Source organism: Bombina bombina, chromosome 7 (assembly GCF_027579735.1).
Source record: "Bombina bombina isolate aBomBom1 chromosome 7, aBomBom1.pri, whole genome shotgun sequence".
NCBI lineage: Eukaryota > Metazoa > Chordata > Amphibia > Anura > Bombinatoridae > Bombina > Bombina bombina.
In genome coordinates this window covers 352626521-352642081 of record NC_069505.1, presented here as the reverse complement: position 1 = coordinate 352642081, position 15561 = coordinate 352626521, and the positions used below count along the sequence as shown (strand labels likewise).

Sequence of the window (15561 nt, the reverse complement as noted above, 5' to 3'; positions counted from 1 at the left end):
CCAGTCGCTATCACTGCATTTAAGGCTTTACTTACATTACTTCGGTATCAGCAGCATTTTCTAGCAAATTCCATCCCTAGAAAAATAATTTAACTGCACATACCTTATTGCAGGAAAACCTGCACGCTATTCCCCCTCTGAAGTTACCTCACTCCTCAGAATATGTGAGAAAAGCAAAGGATCTTAGTTACTTCTGCTAAGATCATAGAAAACGCAGGCAGATTCTTCTTCTAAATACTGCCTGAGATAAACAGTACACTCCGGTACCATTTAAAAATAACAAACTTTTGATTGAAGAAATAAACTAAGTATAAAACACCACAGTCCTCTTACGACCTCCATCTTAGTTGAGAGTTGCGAGAGAATGACTGGATATGGCAGTGAGGGGAGGAGCTATATAGCAGCTCTGCTGTGGGTGATCCTCTTGCAACTTCCTGTTGGGAAGGAGAATATCCCACAAGTAATGGATGATCCGTGGACTGGATACACTTAACAAGAGAAAAATACAATTCTCTAATTCATTAGAGAATGTATTTGAAGCACTAGCAACCCTGCAAGCAAACTGGATTAAACACATAGTTAAAGTACTACATAGGAGCTGCAGAGAAAGGTTAGTCCTTGATCAGCAGTTGTAGTTGCATGATCTTAGGTCAGTAGCAAATTGAAAAGGTTACATACAGGAGGCTCCCTGATCTAAGCTCAATTCAAACAAAAACTGACACAGAGCCAATAGAAGTTCTAAATAACTAATAATAAAAAAACTTCAGCGCTTATTGCGACCAGGCTAACTTTCTCAACCTACAGAGTTAACCAGAAGGTAGTTATGAATATTTTACTTTTCATGATTCCATACATAAATAATTAATCAATAGTCAGTGTCTTAGCAGTTTATCTTACACAATATTATGTATCAGAGAATATATATATATATATATATATATATATATATATATATATACACACACATACATACATATACATACATACACACATACATACACACACTCACCGGCCACTTTATTAAGTACACCTTGCTAGTACCGGGTTGGGCCCCCTTTTGCCTTCAGAACTGCCGTACTTCTTTGTGGCATAGATTTAACAAGGTGTTGGAAACATTCCTCAGACATTTTGGTCCATATTAACATGATAACATCACGCAGTTGCTGCAGATTTGTCAGCGGCACATCCATGATGCAAATCTCTCGTTCCACCACATCCCAAAGGTGCTCCATTGGATTGAGATCTGGTGACTGTGGAGGCCATTGGAGTACAGTGAACTCATTGTCATGTTCAAGAAACCAGTTTGAGATGATTTGAGCTTTGTGACATGGTGCATTATCCTGCTGGAAGTAGCCATAAGAAGATGGGTACACTGTAGTCATAAAGGGATGGACATGGTCAGCAACAATACTCAGGAAGAATGTGGGGTTTAAACGATGCTCAATTGGTACTAAGGGGCCCAAAGTGTGCCAAGAAAATATCCCCCACACCATTACACCACCACCACCTCCACCAGCCTGAACCATTGATACAAGGCAGGACCATATGAATGTCGCAGATGAAATCGAGACTCATCAGACCAGGCAATGTTTTTCCAGTCTTCTATTGTCCAATTTTGGTGAGCCTGTGCGAATTGTAGCCTCAGTTTCCTGTTCTTAGCTGACAGGAGTGGCACCCGGTGTGGTCTTCTGCTGCTGTAGCCCATCTGCTTCAAGGTTCGTAGTGTTGTGCATTCAGAGATGGTATGCTGCATACCTTGGTTGTAACAAGTGGTTATTTGAGTTACTGTTGCCTTTCTATCATCTTGAACCAGTCTGCCCATTCTCCTCTGACCTCTCACAACAACAAGGCATTTTCGTCCACACAACTGCTGCTCACTGGATATTTTCTCTTTCTCTGTCCACTCTCTATAAACCAAGAGATGGTTGTGAGTGAAAATCACCGTAGATCAGCAGTTTTTGAAATACTCAGACCAGCCCGTCTGGCACCAACAACCATGTCACTTCAAAGTCACTTAAATCCCCTTTCTTCCCCATTATGATTCTCGGTTTGAACTTCAGCAAGCTGTCTTCACCACGACAATGCCTAAATGCATTGAGTTGCTGCCATGTGATTGGCTGATTAGCAATTTGTGTTACAAAGCAATTTAACAGGAAAGGGAGAGAGAGAGAGAGAGAGAGAGAGAGAGAGAGAGAGAGAGAGAGAGAGTGAGAGAGAGAGTGAGAGAGAGAGTGAGAGAGAGAGTGAGAGAGAGTGAGTGAGTGAGTGAGTGAGAGAGAGAGAGAGAGAGAGAGAGAGAGAGAGAGATCCAAGTCCAGAAAATGCACTCATTGGTCTTTGTCAAAGTAAAAAGTAACATTTATTATACAAACATTAAAAAAAAGACATAATGTCCCCCCCACTACTATCCACAATACTGAGTGCGTTCCTGGAACGCATGTTCCTACGTCTCCTATTCTAGGGAATTTCATCTTTACCATACAGCCACTTATAAACGCGCTTCTCTCTATAGTCATTCTCAATGGTATTGAGTTTTTTGTTCTTAAAAGCAATAAGATCGTTTCTGTACTTGCTGACTAAGTTATCAAGTTTGGATAGCCATTCTTGGCTTTTATCCTCCTCCAACACATGGAAGCTCTGCAGTTTAATGGTCTCAATCTCTGCCTTCATCTTATACTCCAACCTCGTAACCTCTTCAATGACTAACAAAATTAGATCAGAGCATTTGTTAACAGATTGGAATAGAATCCCAGACCCTGCTCCTGAATTGGAACAGGAACTATCACTCCCATATCCGAAAGATCCTGGACACAACATAAAAACGTCTCTCTCTTTATCTGGTTTACAGATAAACTTGAGAGAAGGAACCTGCCCCTGGGAGGATAAGTCTTGAACTCTAGCTTGTAACCCTGGAAAACAATGTCCACCGCCCAGGGATCCGGGACATCCCAAACCCAAGCCTGAGCGAAAAAAGAAAGTCTGCCCCCCACAAGATCCCCTCCCGGATCGGGGGCAGACCCTTCATGCTGTCTTAGAGTCAGTAACGGGCTTCTTAAGTTGCTTCCCCTTGTTCCAGGAATGATTGGACTTCCAGGAAGACTTAGAATGTTCTTGCTTAGAAGAAGAGGGGGAAGGCTTAGCTGAAAAGTTTCAAAAGTAACGAAAATTACTCTGACGTTTTTGTTTATTTCTCTTATCCTGGGGAGAAAATGTCCCTTACCTCCCGTGATATCAGAAATAATCTCAGCCAGACCTGGTCCAAACAAGGTCTTACCCTTGTAAGGAATAGACAAAAGCTTAGATTTAGAGGAAACATCCACAGACCAGGACTTCAACCATAAAGCTCTGCAAGCCAGAACAGCAAAGCCAGTAATCTTTGCACCCAACTTGATGACTTGAAGAGAAGCATCAGTAATAAAGGAATTGGCCAACTTAAGAGCCTTAATCCTATCCTGAATCTCCTCAAGAGGAGTATCTGACCGAATAGAATCAGACAACGCATCAAACCAATAGGCTGCCGCACTAGTGACAGTAGCAATACACACCACAGGCTGCGATTGCAACCCCTGATGAACATACATCCTCTTTAGTAAAGCTTCCAGCTTCTTATCCATAGGATCCTTAAAGAAACAGCTATCCTCAATAGGAATAGTAGTTCTCTTAGCCAAAGTGGAAATAGCTCCTTCCACCTTAGGAACATATAGGAAAACATCTTCTTAAAAATTGGAGAAGGGGAAAAAAGAATCCCAAGCTTCTCCCACTCCCGTGCAATAATTTCTGAAGCACGGTCAGGAACAGGAAACACTTCCACCGCGGAAGGAACGTCAAAATACTTATTAAGCTTACTAGATTTCTTAGGAGTCCTTACGACCGTAGAATCAGAATAATCCAAAGTAGACAAAACCTCCTTAAGTAACAAACGGTGGTGTAAAAGCCTAATTCTGAATGAAACAACCTCAGCATCAGAAGAAGGAATTATACTGTCAGAATCTGAAATCTCACCTTCAGATGTTAAAGAAGAATCCTCTTCCTAAGACTTCTGAGAAGAGACATTAGAGATAGCCACTCCTGAAACAGAGGCCTCTAAATTCTTAAACATCCTCTTACGCTTCCCCTGCAACATAGGGAAAGCAGATAAAGCCTCACAAACCAAAGAAGATATATGAGTAGCCATATCTTGCAAAGAAACTCCAGCTGGAGTATGAGAGGAAATGCTGGGCACTACATGCAAGGCAGACAAAGATAGGGATGCCTGAGGACAAAGCTGCACCTGAGCAGAAGGCCCCTGAACAGCATCCTCCTTAGATAATGATGGCTCAGACTCAAAATGTTTATCCCTGTAATGTAATGTTCTCTCAATACAAGAGAAACAAAAAGGGATAGGTGGTTCCACATTAGCCACCAACCATAAAGTGCAAGTAACATTTTGCAGGGCCTCTTGGTCCATATAAATACAAAAAAATAAAGCCCAAATAATTTATTTAAACTTTTAAAAAGAATAAGCCAAAAATATGTTACTACCCCTTTAAGAGATTAAGTAACATTATAAAATGACAACAGACTTCAACTTATATAAAGCAAACAAAAAATATAGGCACCTCTACACCTCAGCCAGATTGCTGAAGTGCCTACCTGAACCTGCTGATCAAACGGTGAGAAACAAAAACGATCCAGACTGTAAACCGCTCTGCAGAAAAACCGCCACTCGCACAAAGCTCAGAGCCGCACTAAAATCTCTCTGGCACTTCTGGAAAAGGGAAAAGAGAAAGCGTGCAAAAAAACTACCGCCTCAGCAAGCCCTGCCCACTGAAGGCGTAACATTCCTCCCAGCCAGACATAAACTCTTCCAGGGAAAAAATTGTTAAAAAATAAACAGACAACCCGCCACTCGATCACAAAGTAACAAACACTATTGAGCCATAAAATAAACCTTGCCAGTGCCCTGCATTACAGCCATCTCTCTAAACAGTATTAACTGTTTAAGGGCCACAAATACATTTTAGATAATAAAACATGTAAAATAATGTAGCACTTACCATAAAAGTATCTGCCTGGCAGCAGGCAGTTCACAAAGTTTAAGAGGCATCCTTTCCTCCTATGGACCTGTGAAAAATAGAAAAGACTGTGCAAACTTAAACAGCCTTTCTGATAAGGGCAGCAATAAACTGATTGAGAGGCACAGAGGGATTATACCCCCCAAGTTCCCAAGTGCTTAAAAGCCACCACTGCTCTACTGAAGAGACTGATAAGGATTACGGCTAAACCCTCAGCAAAGATCAGTACATCTTGTCCTGCTTTGAAAATAACAAACTCTTGATTGAAGAAAATCTTACAGACAACTAACTTTACCACCTCCTTGCAACTAATACAGGCAAAGAGAATGACTGGGGATTGTGGGTAAGGGGAGTGGTATTTAACAGTTGTTGCTGTGGTGCTCTTTGCCACCTCCTGCTGGTCAGGAGAGATATTCCCAACAGTAATTATGATGATCCGTGGACTCACCGTGTCATTAGAAAGAAAGATTAATTTTGGCTTTCATGTCCTTTTAAAATCAAGTTTTCTGCACATTTGTCTCTTCAGTAAACATGGGTACATCAATAAAAATGGTGAAAACATATACTTGCCAATATTAATGGCCCAGCCTCTTTCAAGTGCAAGTTTTCCAGCCTGAAAAGAAAAAAAAAAGAAAAAAAAATTCAGATTATATGAATTTCATTGATAATTTATGTAATATGTGATATCTGATAAACGTGTGCTAGAAATTAAAGGGACAGTCAACACCAAAAACGTTTTACCTCTGTAATTACCTTGTATCTAAGCCTCTGCAGACTGCCCCCCCCCTTATTTCAGTTCTTTTGACAGACTTGCATTTTAGCCAATCAGTGCTCACTCCTCTGTAAATTCTAAGAAATTAGCATATGAACCTCCTAGGTTTAGCTTTCAACTAAGAATATCAAGAGAACAAATCAAAATTGGTGATAAAAGTAAATTGGAAAGTTGTTTAAAATGACATGCCCTATCTGAATCATGAAAGCTTTTTTTAGACTAGACTGTCCCTTAACCCCTTAATGACCGGACCATTTTTCAATTTTCTTACCCTTAATGACAATGGCTATTTTTACATTTCTGCAGTGTTTGCGTTTAGCTGTAATTTTCCTCTTACTCGTTTACTGTACCCACACATATTATATACCGTTTTTCTCGTCATTAAATGGACTTTCTAAAGATACCATTATTTTCATCATATCTTATAATTTACTAAAAAAAAATGATAAAATATGAGTAAAAAATGGAAAAAAACACACTTTTTCTAACTTTGACCCCCAAAATCTGTTACACATCTACAATCACCAAAAAACACCCATGCTAAATAGTTTATAAATTTTGTCCTGAGTTTAGAAATACCCAATGTTTACATGTTCTTTGCTTTTTTTGCAATTTATGGGGCAATAAATACAAGTAGCACTTTGCTATTTCCAAACCACTTTTTTTCAAAATTAGCGCTAGTTACTTTGGAACCCTGATATCTGTCAGGAATATCTGAATATCCCTTGACATGTATATATTTTGTTTTAGAAGACATCCCAAAGTATTGATCTAGGCCCATTTTGGTATATTTCATGCCACCATTTCACCGCCAAATGCGATAAAAAAAAAAAAAGTTCACTTTTTCACAAATTTTGTCACAAACTTTAGGTTTCCCACTGAAATTATTTACAAACAGCTTCTGCAATTATGGCACAAATGGTTGTAAATGCTTCTCTGGGATCCCCTTTTTCAGAAATAACAGACTTATATGGCTTTGTGGTTGCTTTTTGGTAATTAGAAGGCCGCTAAATGCCGCTGCGCACCACACATGTTTTATGCCCAGGAGTGAAGGGGTTAATTAGGGAGCTTGTAGGGAGCTTGTAGGGTTAATTTTAGCTTTAGTGTAGTGTAGTAGACAACCCCAAGTATTGATCTAGGCCCATTTTGGTATATTTTATGCCACCATTTCACCGCCAAATGCGAGCAAATAAAAAAAAAAACTTTACATTTTTCACAATTTTAGGTTTCTCACTGAAATTATTTACAAACAGCTTGTGCAATTATGGCAGAAATTGTTGTAAAAGCTTCTCTAGGATCCCCTTTGTTCAGAAATAGCAGATTTATATGGCTTTGGCGTTGCTTTTTGGTAATTAGAAGGCCGCTAAATGCTGCTGCGCACAACACGTGAATTATGCCCAGCAGTGAAGGGGTTAAATTAGGTAGCTTGTAGGGAGCTTGCAGGGTTAATTTTAGAGATCAGCCTCCCACCTGACACACCCTCCCCCACCCCACAATTGTTACCGCCATCTTAAGTACTGGCAGAAAGTCTGCCAGTACTAAATAAAAGTTTTTTTTTTTTTAAATAAAAATTATAAAATATTTTAGTTGTGATGGACCCCTGCCTTAGCACCAACCTCCCTGATCCCCCCCTCCAGCTCTCTAACCCTCTCCCCTACCTAATTACCGCCATCTTGGGTACTGGCAGCTGTCTGCCAGTACCCAGTTTTGCCCCACAAACCAAACTTATTTTAATTGTATTTATAACTGTTATTTGTGTTTATTTATTTCTGTAGTGTAGCAGCCCCCCCACAATACCCCCACCCCCTCCCCCTCACAGATCCTTTTAAATATAAAAAAAATAAAATAACTTTTTTTCCCCTTATTTTTTCATTGGTGTCAGTGTGGCTAATGTGCGCATGTGCACGTGCGCCCACATGCACACCCGTGCACGTGCGTGCGCGCATCATGCACGCGCGTGCACACGCTCCTTCCTCCCACCGGTCAGAGGCACCATCGGCACCATCACTACCGGTGCAGAGAGGGCCACAGAGTGGCTCTCTCTGCATCGGAGTCTTGTAAAGGGGTATTGCAGGATGCCTCCATATCGAGGCATCACTGCAATACCCTCAGAGCTGCTGGAAGTGATTGTGATCACTTCCAGCACTCTGTTAGACAACTGACGTACCAGGTACGTCCATTGTCATTAACTGATTGTTAATGCATGACGTACCTGGTACGTCAGTTGTCATTAAGGGGTTAAAATAACATAAAGATAAAAGGTGCAACAGAGGCATACACATTTATTAACACAGATAATATAGTTTTTTAAAGGGAAACTAAAGCCTCTGAGATTGTTACTTTTTTTTTTGCTTATCTAGAACTAATCCTAATGAACATCAGCAGATAAGAAGAACAAGCGTTTTTTTATCTTGGAGTTACAATATTTTAGCAAAAAACGTATTTCTGACTTCCGGTGGACGGGGCCAAGGAGCGGCAGCACTAGTGAAGAGCTCCGGCACTGTACGGCCTAAAAAAACTGTCTAAGTGTGCTGCTTGGCTTCTCCCCACGCACATTTCTTGTTGGGCGTTTATCCCCAATCCAGCCCCAACTGAAAACTCAGCGTGAAGGGCATTTTTGATCAGCCCTTGCCCCCGGAGGCGCGAAACAGTAAAGGGGAGATAGGGAGACAGGCGCCATCTTGGAGCACGGCGCGAGAGCTGCAACAGAGGCCTAACGGTCGCCCGAAGATCTGCGGATCAGCAAACGGAGCTACAACCTGCAGGAGCAAATACCCGGCGGGATTGGGTGAGATCAGTGAGCTTTCCTGACTATACGGGTGGGAGCGGGCGGACGGCTACCCTGCATTATAACACACAAGGCTCTGCAGATACCCACACAACACACGCAGGGAGGCCTGCTACCCACCTCGCCTGACCACCCATTCCTGCACACCTCCCATCAAGGTATTTACGGTGCAGTGGGGAGGAAAACACCAAAACTGTTTACTTGGTTGGAGGGGGGAGCGAGGGGCAGTAGTGATTAGAGGTGTGAGCGGAGACACTGTAAACTGCGCAGCTACAGCATCACTCCTAACCGGCCTCCCCTGGCAGGGAAGACCTCTCATAAGGGACATCAAATTAAATTGTACGCCACTGCCTGAGGCATCACTACGGTACCGCCCAGGCTTGTCTTTGCAAGTGGCCCTGATACATGCTAGCTGCCCCACTCGCTCTCTCCCTAGTTTGCTGCAGCTGAGCTTCCACCAACAACGGCAGTAATACAGCGTGAACTTGGTTGCTTTGCTGTAAACTGACAGGGAAGCTCTGTCTCTTTCTTCCACGCATTGACAAAATAGCTCCTACCTGCAAGTCATTTGTACCAGACGAAGACCTGTCATACTCTCAGTCTCACTGGCCCACATGAAAGTGGACAAATACTTTAAAGTCTCTGCTACACAAGCTACACCTATCATGTCAGGCAGACAAAAACCAGCAGAAAGAAAGCAAAAACTGACACCAGAACCCCAGCTGGAGCCACCGGGGCCCCCCGACAGGGAAACACCTCAAGACACTTCCCACACAATGCTACAGGACTTAAAAGCCTTTTTTCTTCCAAAAATGGAATCCCTGCAGGCGGGCATGGATACTCTCACCTCAGAAATACGACAATACTCCACCCGTCTGCAGCAAGCAGAGCAAAGGATCTCAGATGTGGAGGACAATCAGCACTCCTCCTCTGTCACTGTTCAAAGACTGGAGCGTCAAAACTTCACACTACAAGAAAAACTTGACGACCTTGAGAATCGGTCTCGTCGCAACAACTTGAGACTGATTGGGGTCCCTGAATCAATAAAGAACAAAGACCTACTTGAATTCACGGCCCTGACACTACCTAAACTACTGCAACTCGACCCAGACACGCTACCCCTGGATGTGGAAAGGGCACACAGAATAGGGCCAGAATCTTTACCCACTAGAGCTAACCAACGCCCCGTCATCTTCAAGCTCCTTCGCTACCAAGAGAAACTGGCGCTGCTCAAGGCATACAGAGCTAAACCAGACCTCTGCTTTGAGGGACACAAGCTGCTCATCTTCCAGGACTTTTCAGCAGAGGTCGCAAGAAAAAGGAAGGAGTTTGCCCCCTTATGCTCTAAACTGCACTCACAAGGCCGTCAGGCTTCACTCTTATACCCGGCCAAACTAAGGCTTACCACCCCTGGAGGCCCTAAATTCTTTCTCACACCCCAACAGTTACAAGAATATCTTGAGGTCGAAGACAAAGATGGACAGAGCTGATCGATAACACCCATCTCTACTCACGGTCTTTGTCCCTCTGCAACCCCATCCTGTGATGGCTTTCAATGATTGTGACCTGGCCCAACAGGCTGGGCCTGAACTCTTGCCCTTTCGATCACAGACTCCTCTGGTACATGGAAACTCTAGCTCTGGGTTCCAAGCAACCAGGCCCTTACGGGCTACTCTATTTCATAATCACGAACCCCTGATAACATGTATATGTAGTGTTACCAGTTACACCATTGTTCTCTTTATGTATGTCTGTCTATGTATTGCACTTTTCCAAATATGGTTGTCTCATTCTGTTTTGCCTTCCTTATCAGGTCCTGGGGGGGGTCCATGGAGGGACTGGCAGCCGACTTTTCACTTTTCAGGACCAGGAGCAGCTTTTTCCCTGGACGGTAGTAATTGTAAGTTACCCAACACTCACACCTACATCAACAAATGGACAGTTTCATCTGACGTATATTACGGAGAGCTGGGATGCCCTGGTCCCATCTATGACTGTAACGGTGCATTATTTCCCACACTCTACACACCATGTCTCAAAGCCTAAAGATTGTGTCCTGGAACGTCGGGGGTATAACATCCCCGGCCAAAAGGAGCATCATACTGCAGCACCTTAAACGCTTACACGCAGACGTGGCTCTGTTACAAGAGACACGTCTGACGGATGCCGAACATGAGAAACTAAAGGTTAGGTGGGTGGGCCAGGTTCACTATACTCCGACTGAGGGCCGTAAGCGTGGGGTGGCAATACTGGTTAAAAAGGGCTTACCGATTCAGATCTCCACACTTAATACAGACCCCAGAGGCAGGTTCTTAATAGTAAATCTCAATTTTGCAGGAAAATCTTACACTTTATGCAATGTCTATGGCCCTAACCGCCCTCTTCCCCAATTCTGGCATACCCTCCAGGCGGCCCTGCTACCACACGCGGATAAGCCTTTATTGGTGGGTGGCGATTTTAATCTGATCCAGACTACACCGCTTGACCGCAAGGCTGAGAACACTGACTTAGAGCACACTAGAGAACAAAGTAGGCGTCACAAAGTAGAAACAGTCACCATCGCAACATTTAAAACTGCACTAGATCTGGTGGATCTGTGGAGACTCCGCCACCCGACCCATAGAGATTTCACTTCCCTTTCTAAGACACACAGCTCTCTGTCCCGGATAGATTATTTCCTATGCTCCCCACAACTAAACAGACAGATCAAACACACACATATCGCAGACATTTTGATCTCAGATCATGCCCCTGTGTGGCTAGAGTTGCAACATAATCCATCCCCCCCCTCCTCTCGAGGGGCCTGGCATTTCCCTACATACCTATACAATAATTTAGACTTCAAAAAGCATTTGAGGGCAGGTTGGACAGACTACATTCGGTTTAATGCTCAACACCAAGACACCCCGGCACTTTTCTGGAGTGCCTCAAAAGCAGTAATGAGGGGACACATAACCAGCTACACGGCCTATTATAACTCTAGGCGCAAACAAGCCGACGCAGTCACAGCGGTTACCACCGCGTATAACGAATACCTGGCGCGTCCGTCTACCCAGACTAGATTAAAGTACTGTGAGTGTAAGAAGATAAGGGAGGATGCTTTATATCGCCAAGACTTAAATTTTCAACACCATAGACAAGGACGATTTTACAGATTTGGGAATAGGACGGGGAAACTATTGGCCAACACTGTGAAATTAATTACACCCAGATCAGTAATTACTGCCATACGAGCGAATGGGACTATTCAGACTGACAACAAAAGCATAATGGACGAATTCGTTCGTTTCTACACAGACCTGTACACTAAACACACCACTGCACCTAGTGACAAAGACGCTTTTTTTAAGCAAATACGGACTCCCACTATCACGCAGGACCAATTAGCTTGCCTAAATGCACGCATATCACCCTTGGAAGTCCAGAAAGCCATTAAGAGGGCCAAACTAGGGAAAGCCCCGGGCCCAGACAGAATCCCCATAGAATACTACAAAATACTGCAAGACGAAATTAGCATACCACTATCCCAAACGTTTACGGCATACTTAGGTGGTGCTGCCCAGCCGGCGACGGACTTTGCAGACGCACACATATGCCTGATACCAAAACCAGACAGGGATCCCACCCTGGCCGCCTCGTACAGACCAATATCGTTACTGAACAACGATTACAAGCTCTTCACGGCCATCCTGGCAGATAGGCTGGCTGGGGTGGTGGGAAATGTCATTCATAAAGACCAAACAGGATTCATGAAACACCGCTCATCGGTTACGAATATTCGCAAGACGCTAGCAGTTATCTCCCACTACTGGCAAGCCAGGGGAGGGGGCCACCCTGACCCGCTCCCGGACGCCTGTCTCCTCGCGATTGACGCGGAGAAGGCATTCGATAGGGTGGAGTGGGACCACCTGTTGACAACCCTAGACAAATTTGGAATTACGGGAGATTTCCATAATCTCATTCGGACACTTTACCAAAGCCCACACACATCGGTCATAGTTAACTGGGAAACATCCCAAACCTTCACGTTGGAGAGGGGTACCCGTCAGGGGTGCCCACTCTCGCCCCTCCTTTTCAACCTTGCCATAGAGCCACTGGCCATTCACATTAGAGAGACCCTGAGGGGGGTGGAGGTTGGTCAGCATCCCACGCACTTATCCCTTTATGCAGACGACTTGCTACTTTACATTCAAAATCCAAATACTGAAATCCCCAAACTCCTCGACATGCTGCATCAATTTGGAAAGATATCAGGATACAGGATTAATTTAGACAAATCGGAGCTTATGTATCTGAGAAACACTGCAGGCCCTGACACACCTCAGTTTCCACTTAAAGTCACAATGGGGGCGTTTAAATATCTGGGTATATACTTACACACAAACCCCGACTTAATTTATAAGCTCAACATCCCCCCTGTGCTCACACAGGTGCAGGTCCTCTTGACCGGCTGGTCCAGGCTCCCACTCCCACTCTCAGGAAGGTCTAACCTAATAAAGATGATAGCAATGCCAAAATTGCTATATCCCCTCCAACTGTTGCCACTTCTCCTTACGCGAAAGGATACACAGACTGTAAACACAATGTTTTCCAGATTTATATGGAATGGCAAAAAACAGAGGATTAGTCGCCTTAAGCTGGCTATGCCGGCGATCCGAGGTGGGCTTAAGTTGCCTAACGTGGAGTGGTACAACTGGTCTACTCTGACTAAGTTGGTTTTAGAGTGGCTGGAGGGTACATCAATGTTCGGTGATAAACAACTAGAGACACATCTCACATACCCGCTAGCCCGAGCCTTCCTGCCACATGCGGAACTCCGTTCACTACCGCCCCACGCTAGGGATAATATCTTGTTCCGAGACCCCTTGAGGGCATGGAAGAGATTGTGCAAATGGTGGAGTCTGTCTCACACTATTACCAGGCACCTCCCATTGCAAGGGAATCCGACCTTTCTCCCAGGCATGACCACACAGGCGTTCAGGTCCTGGGGAGAGAAAGGCTTAACCTCAGTATCGCAACTCATAGACCCCCTCTTTAACAAAGTGTATCCGTTAGCTACGCTCCAGCAAAAGTACGATCTCCCCCCTCATAGTACCTTCCCATACCTGCAATGCACCCACTATGTACATAAGCTTCAAACTGACGGACTAGACATTACGAAACGCACACATATAGATAGCCTGTGTTCTTTAGCAAAACAGGGAACTCACTCCATCTCCCACATTTATGACTTAATCATGCAGCAGATGTCTACAGAAGTCACACGACACCTGAGTGCCAGATGGACTGCCACTATGCACAGGGACATAGATGCAGATACACTGACGGATAGCTTTGAACGGGTAATACGAGCCACTTTGGCTTCGGAAACTAGAGAATCACATCTCAAACTCATGCATAACAGTTACATCACACCAGCCTTACGAGCCAAATGGGTACCCAACGCAAACAACTCCTGTTTGAAATGCTCCCTCCCGGATCCAGACATAATGCATTTATTCTGGGAATGCCCCAAAATCTTACAATTCTGGGCAAAAGTACAATTCTGGCTCTCAAAAATTAGCGGCAAACACATCAAGCTTACACAACACGAGGTCTTTTTCCTGAGAGGACACGCTCACTCATCCCCAGCAGACCGCTTCACAAATGCCATCATACTGCTGTCCAGGAAATTAATTCTTAAGCATTGGATTCTACCTGGGCCCCCACACATAACCGAACTCATACGTTTGACACACACTCAGCTCCTAGTTGAACAGGCAGATGTTAATGGAGATGTGGAGAAGAGAGTAAAGCATTTCATGTCCAAGTGGGAACCCTACCTAATGTATCTCGCCCCGGGCATCAGACGACACCTCTTGACCCCCTTTCTCAACAGCACCTACCTTATGACTGAACAACTGAGGGGCCGATGGCCCCTGACTGAAGGAAACCTCTGACTTCCAACACAACAACCGACACTTACTCCCCTGACGACAGACCCCGGGCTGTGGCCAAGATATGGAGACTGGCCAATCGCAGGCTGGCTGCTGGACCCCCGAGACCCCCCCCTTCCTTCCCCCCCCCTCATCATCATCATCACCATCTGTATTTGCCCACCCCCCCACCTTCTTCTCTCTATCAATGGCAGAAGATTTGAGGTAGGCTGAAGGATTAACCATAGCTGTTCACTGAACTGCACAAGGCATGGAACTTGTAGTCTGTAGCTTGTGGTTTATTCGTACCAGGACTGTTATTTGTACATCAATATTTTGACATGTTTGTTCACGGTTTCGTTTGAAATGAATAGTTACAAGATATTTAGTTTAATTGAATGTAATGATTGCCTGGCATTAGCCTCTATGCAAGGTTCCTAAGGATAGCATCCCAGTAATAAATGGTTAGATGGATTAAAAAAAAAAAACTTTGACAAAAGTAACAGGTGCCACCTACTGTGAAACTAGGTTCTCAAATAGTTGTTTGCTCTCCCTTGCTTCCCCTCTCCCTCCCCCCCTCCTCTCCTACCCCTTAGACCCCACCCTGCCCCCTATTCCTGCCCTACCCCTCCACTACCTAACTTCTAACCCATCCCCAATCCCAGGTTCCCCCCCTCCCTCCCCCCCCCCTCCTTCTCCCCCCTCCCTTCCTCTCTTCTCCTCCCTCTCACACCCTCGCCCCCCCCTTACCCTCCCAATCTTTCCCAATTGGTTTGGTTTATTTAGAAAATGTGAACAGGCCCAGGAGGAGAGAGCTGAGTAATACTTGCAGGCACTCTTCATCACTACTTGCTGCAAGATCAATTATGTAAAAACATCTCTGTACTATGTTTACTACGGTGATTTGTATTGTCTCTCTCTGTTTGGATCTGTGAAAATAAAGTTATTAAAAAAAAAACAAAAAAAAACGTATTTATTCAATATTTAATATATTTCTCACGCTACTTTGCTTTGAATACATCATCATGTATT

At 44.2% G+C, this 15561-nt stretch overlaps 1 protein-coding gene across 1 annotated transcript in view; it reads right to left on the bottom strand.

Annotated features, from left to right (window-relative positions):
• HDAC11 (histone deacetylase 11) overlaps nucleotides 1-15561 on the bottom strand; it is a 178994-nt gene that overhangs the window by 102336 nt on the left and 61097 nt on the right. The window contains 1 exon segment of the mRNA XM_053689395.1: nucleotides 5625-5667. Within this exon segment, the coding sequence (XP_053545370.1) occupies nucleotides 5625-5667 (43 nt within the window).